General features: G+C 40.1%; 1 protein-coding gene across 1 annotated transcript in view; it reads right to left on the bottom strand.

Annotated features, from left to right (window-relative positions):
* The window catches only part of LOC121877375 (protein FRA10AC1 homolog), a 16794-nt gene extending 13570 nt beyond the window's left edge, over positions 1-3224 (bottom strand). Inside the window, exon 1 of the mRNA XM_042383114.1 lies at positions 3147-3224. Coding sequence (XP_042239048.1) covers positions 3147-3158 — 12 coding nt within the window. The 5' untranslated portion in view covers positions 3159-3224. The remainder of the gene's footprint in view (positions 1-3146) is intronic.
* Positions 3225-5392: the final 2168 nt, after the last annotated feature.

Here is a 5392-nt window from a genome sequence, read left to right on the forward strand (position 1 = left end):
TGTGATTGGCTGATTTATTTTCGGCTGTATCACTGTCAGGATAAATATTAAACAATCCAAAAGGAGCATTTTTTATAATAATCAACTATTCATCGTTATTTTAGATCATAACAAGTTTCCAAATATTTGTATATTTGCTTAAATAATGAAGAAATTATATTAATGAATTGACAACGCAACTACAACCAGGGGTGTCACGAAATTCTCACATCAAATTTCAAGAATATATGTTCCACATTTAATCTTGAGTGTTTCATGAAGGAATTAATTGTATTTAAAATATGAGCATTACATAATATAATTTGACATATGTTAAGAGGGCAGACACTGTGTAATAGACTCACTTGTCAGTCACGACAGTGTTTCTTCGTATATTCTAGTTATCAGTTAGTGTGTGTGTGTACATGAATAAATTACATTCGTAATTATGGCAATTATAACACGAATTATATGTGAAATGTGTGCTATTGGGAAAATGAAGTATTCAAGTGGCAGCTGGTATATGGAGTTTAATATCTGGTTCCCCTTTGTCGAACTAAAAATCGACAAATGTTTGGCAAAAGACTGTGTACTCATCTTTAGGTAACAACATTTTCAATAGATATCTATCTTATTTATGACGTCAGCTTCAGGTTTTACGCCCACCAATCCCATATCACTTGGCATGGTCTAATCAGCCAATAAGAGCTTGACCGAAGAGTTGTTGTGAATACGGGACCAACAGTAGGCATTACTTATGTCACCATGAACCCAAAGCAACAGCGCTTAACTATTCGCGGCCAAATAATCGCCCTCCGAGAAGAAGGCCTTATGATGCATGCCATCGCAGACCGACTTGCTGTTTCGACTTCAACTGTGAAAGGGTGGATCAGGAGATATGCCAAAACAGATTTAACTGATTTGGGTATGTATGAAAATTTAAGATTGAACCGGGATATAAACAATATCTAAGATATTTATTTTTATATAAATCGTATGATAATGCAAATATTATATTGTAAATATTATGATTTATTGTTAAAGGTTATGAGTGTATGCCATAGCATTAATGGCATACCAGGTTATGACACAGGAGATCCAAAAACAATATTGCGTCCATTTTCAGAAAGAAGACCACGCCCCCGACTGACTACTAGGGATAAGGATGCCGCCATATTAGCAGGAATGCAAAACAACCCGTTCTCCAACGCTGTCGTCATCAGAGAGGCGTTACACTTAGACGTCTGTACATAGACTGTCAGGTCACATTTGCATCAGGCGGGCATATAACACAGAGTCCCTGCCATAAAGGAACGGCTAACCGACGAACACCGCACTGGCCACCTCCAGTTTGCCCAGCAATATGTGAGGGAGGACCTGGAGTTTCAGTCGCGAGTAGTCTTGACGGATGAGAAGACTTTTGTCAGTACTAACCACAGTAAAAATCAATTGTGGCAGCCAAATCGCATGAGGTAAGTAAACTTAATATATTAACAAATCCATAATGATTAAAATAAGATTTAGACCGTATTTGTCGATATAGCCGTAAAACATCATACAACTCATTATACATTTCCAAATAAAAGTCTTTAAGATTATTGCATAACATTAAAATTTCTTTTCAAGTATTCTACTACAAACTTAATATAAGATGTAATAGCTTAATTAGGCCAATATATTTATTTTTGTATCGTATTTTCCCTTCCTGCAGATACGACAGGGCCCACATACAGTATATGAGCTGGCTAGAAGTGGGCATGACGCTGAATGTGTGGGGCTACATATCCCTGCATGGTATGGGAGATGTTTTCCAAATTAATGGGAGGTTCACGGCAAATAAATACCTAGCATCCTGCAGAATCAGTTCCTCCCTTCAATTCGGGAATGCAATTTCCCATTCCATGCTGGGCCAATTACTTTTATTCATGATAGATGCCCCATCCACACAGCCAGAGCAGTGCATCAGTGGTATGACGGGCAGCGACAACTCAGGTTCTTGGAATTGCCGAGCAAGGGATGCGACATGAATCCCATTGAAAATATCTGGGCAAGTATCGTCAATTCCTGGTTGCCCGAGTTCGAGAGGACGCCGAATCAGCTGTTCGACCATGTGACAAGACAGTGGGAGGTTTTTAGAAACAAACCTGAGCTTGTTCCAAACAACATATCTTCTATGCAGTGGAGGCTGCAAGCTGTAATTGATAAGGAGGGTGGATGGACCCGTTGTTAAACAATATACTATAAATAATACACCTGTCTATATTTTAATCCTCGACAGAAAGAAATATATTACAAACCTTAAATTTAAATTATGCAATAACAATAATGCCAGTTGCAATATGATTCAAAAGGAAATAAAAAATATTGAGGAACTAAAAACCCACATAATAACTGAGAGCCAGGTAAGAGTGCGAGTACGAGAGTCAGGATGTGGTTGATGGAACCTTGGCTGACTGTACCTATTTTCTGAAGGTCAGAATCATTCAAAACACATCAAAACCATTGGAAAAACATAATTTCAACCCAACCCTAAATTCGCTGCATGATCGAAACAATAATAATACCTACACTAAAACTAATATTAAGGTGAATTTATAATTTTACACCGGTCTTTCTTTCGCTGTTATTAAATTATATTTCATAATGTTTAGACAATTTCAAGACATTTTTCTTCTATGATATTTCCACCGGAAATTAAGGACAACCGAGATATTAATTTTTCAAGTTTATTACTTTCACAAGTGTTGCCATGTCTTGTCTACACCTGGCGGAGGAGGTCTGACACGACACCCGCTCTCGCGTCGCTCCAGACCTCTGTATTTGCGTCTTAAGCTTCTACAGCGACTGTGCCGGTGGTGAAGTGGGAGTCTCATATTGGTTATAGCGATAGGAGTATTTTTATTGGGCAAGAATTTTTTGTTTTAGCCAATGAACAGTGAGTGGGTGGGTCGGGAGTAGAGATCTGAGTTGGAAGAGCTGTGCCCACATTGTGAGAAGGATTATTTTGTGCCAATTGCAGAGTTACACCAGAAAAGAGTAAGGCAATATCTTTTTTTTAGAACAAGGTATTACCGGTTATAGTTCTTTGTCCAAAGTGTAATAACCAGTGAACACCGGTGTGATACTATAAACTGACCAATAATAAAATAATACCGGTGTTTTCTTACTCTTAATGCCATGGTTATTGATACACTTCCTCTACTGCTCAATGGTTGTTTACACCTCAGTTCAAAGGATGACCACCAGGTGTCAGACGTCAATATTGTGGACGCTTTAGCCTAGTTAAGTTGACTCACTATCCCTTTGCCCATATTTTTTTTTATTCAAATATCAAAATGTTAAACTAAAGGACAATTATGATTAGTTTGAGTATGATATCCACCTTAACTTTGTTCCCCCAAAAAATGGAAGGTTAACTCTGAAGATAATGAGTGTGTGTCGTCACCCAACCCCCCCCCCCCCAAAAAAATCCCCTAATAAATTTTACCCTTAATTCTTTTTTAACTCCTTTATATCTACGAATAAATCCATAAAAGGAAGGAAGGAATGGGAGAAGGATGTAAGAAGGGAGGGAGGGAACGAGGTAAGAAAGAATGGAGGGAGGGAGAGAATAAGGGAAGGAAGGCACAAGAAGGGAAATAAAGATGAGGGAGAGCTAGAGGAAGTAAGGAGGAAGAGGAAGGCAGAGGTAGAAGGGGGAGAGAAGGAGAAATGAAGGGATAAAAGACAAACGTATAAAGGGAAGGGAGAGAGAGAGAGAAGGGAGGCAGGTAAAGAAAGAAGGAAATGAGACAAAGAAAGAAATATGATAAAAAGGGAATAAATTTTAAGAAAATAAAGACAATAAAGGTAAACAGGATACAATAATAAAAATAATAATAATAATAATAATAATAATAATAATAAAAACTAATAATCTATATACTGTTTCGGAATCGTTAGGACCACAAGTACGAGACGCCGTGTGGAAACCTAATTTGTGGACACGAACACAGCAACTCCTATGTCGCTTTCTGACACCGAACCCGAAGTGTCTTAGGTAGGTTTATTATTATTTCTAACATAGACTCGCCAATGATTATTTCAAAACGTTTGGTGAAATTTTTTATTATTTTTCGGTGATTTCGAGCCACCAAAATTGCCTGGGTTTTGTCAGGTGGTGGTGGTAGGGGTGATAGGAGGGTGGTGGTGGTGGTGGTGGTGGTAGGGATGGAGGGTGGTGGTGGTGGTGGTGGTCGTCGTCTTCTTCTTCCGGATGTGGTTGGGGATTCCACCCTTCCCAGTCAGTGGGTCCTGATACCTTCCGTTGGCGCCTGACGGATGGTACCATTCTCCACCTCCCAGGATGGGTGTGTAGGGTAAGGTAGTGTGGTGTGGTGTAGGGTAGTGTAGCAGGTGGTGTGGTGTAGGGTAGTGTAGGGTAAGGTAGTGTGGTGTGGTGTCGGGTAGTGTAGTGTGTTGTGGTGTAGGGTAGTGTAGTGTGTTGTGGTGTGGTGTAGTGTAGTGTAGTGTAGGGTAGGGTAGGGTAGGGTAGTGTGGTGTGGTGTCGGGTAGTGTAGTGTGTAGGGTAGTGTAGGGTAGTGAAAAGGCAGACTAACAGAATGAGAAATGCTGACAGACAGACACAAATAGACAGAGCCTGACAGACAGACAGATATGCTGAGATAGACGGACAGACAAACAGACCGACAGACACATAGAGAGAGAGAGACAGAGAGCAGACACACACACAGAAAGATGCAGAGACAAACAGTCAGACAGACCAAAAAAAGTGAGAAACACGGACAGACAGACAGATAGACAGACACAAGCAGATAGACGGAGACATACAGACAGGCAGAGGATAGACAGACAAACAGACAGTGAAAAAGACAGACAGACAGACAGACAAATAGACAGAATGACAGACACATACACAGAGACAGTGATAGACAGATGGAGACAGATAGAGAGATTGCCGGACAAACAGAGACAGTCAGAGAGACAGAAAGACAGACATAGACAATTAGACTGACAGATAGAGAGAGAGACAGACAAGAAAGATAGAGATAGACAAGACAGACAGACAGACAAACAAGCAGAGACAGATAGAAAATGGCAGAGATTGACAGAGACAAACAAATAGACAGACAGAATGACAACCAGACAGAAACAGGCAATCGGAGACATAAAGAGACAAACAGATAGACAGAGACCGACATTGCGAGAAAGACAGACAGACAGACAGAGAGAGAGAGAGAGAGAGAGAGAGATAAGTAGAATCATCATATAGGCACAGCAGACAGACAGGGACAAGCATACAAACGGAGACATACATCCAGAAGTATGTCTGTCACTTTCTGTCTGTCTGTCTGTCTTTGTTTATCTGTCTGTTGGTCTCTGTCTGTCTGTGTGTCTCTCTTTGTTTGTCTAC

Source organism: Homarus americanus, unplaced genomic scaffold (genome assembly GCF_018991925.1).
Source record: "Homarus americanus isolate GMGI-L3 unplaced genomic scaffold, GMGI_Hamer_2.0 scaffold33468, whole genome shotgun sequence".
Lineage (NCBI taxonomy): Eukaryota > Metazoa > Arthropoda > Malacostraca > Decapoda > Nephropidae > Homarus > Homarus americanus.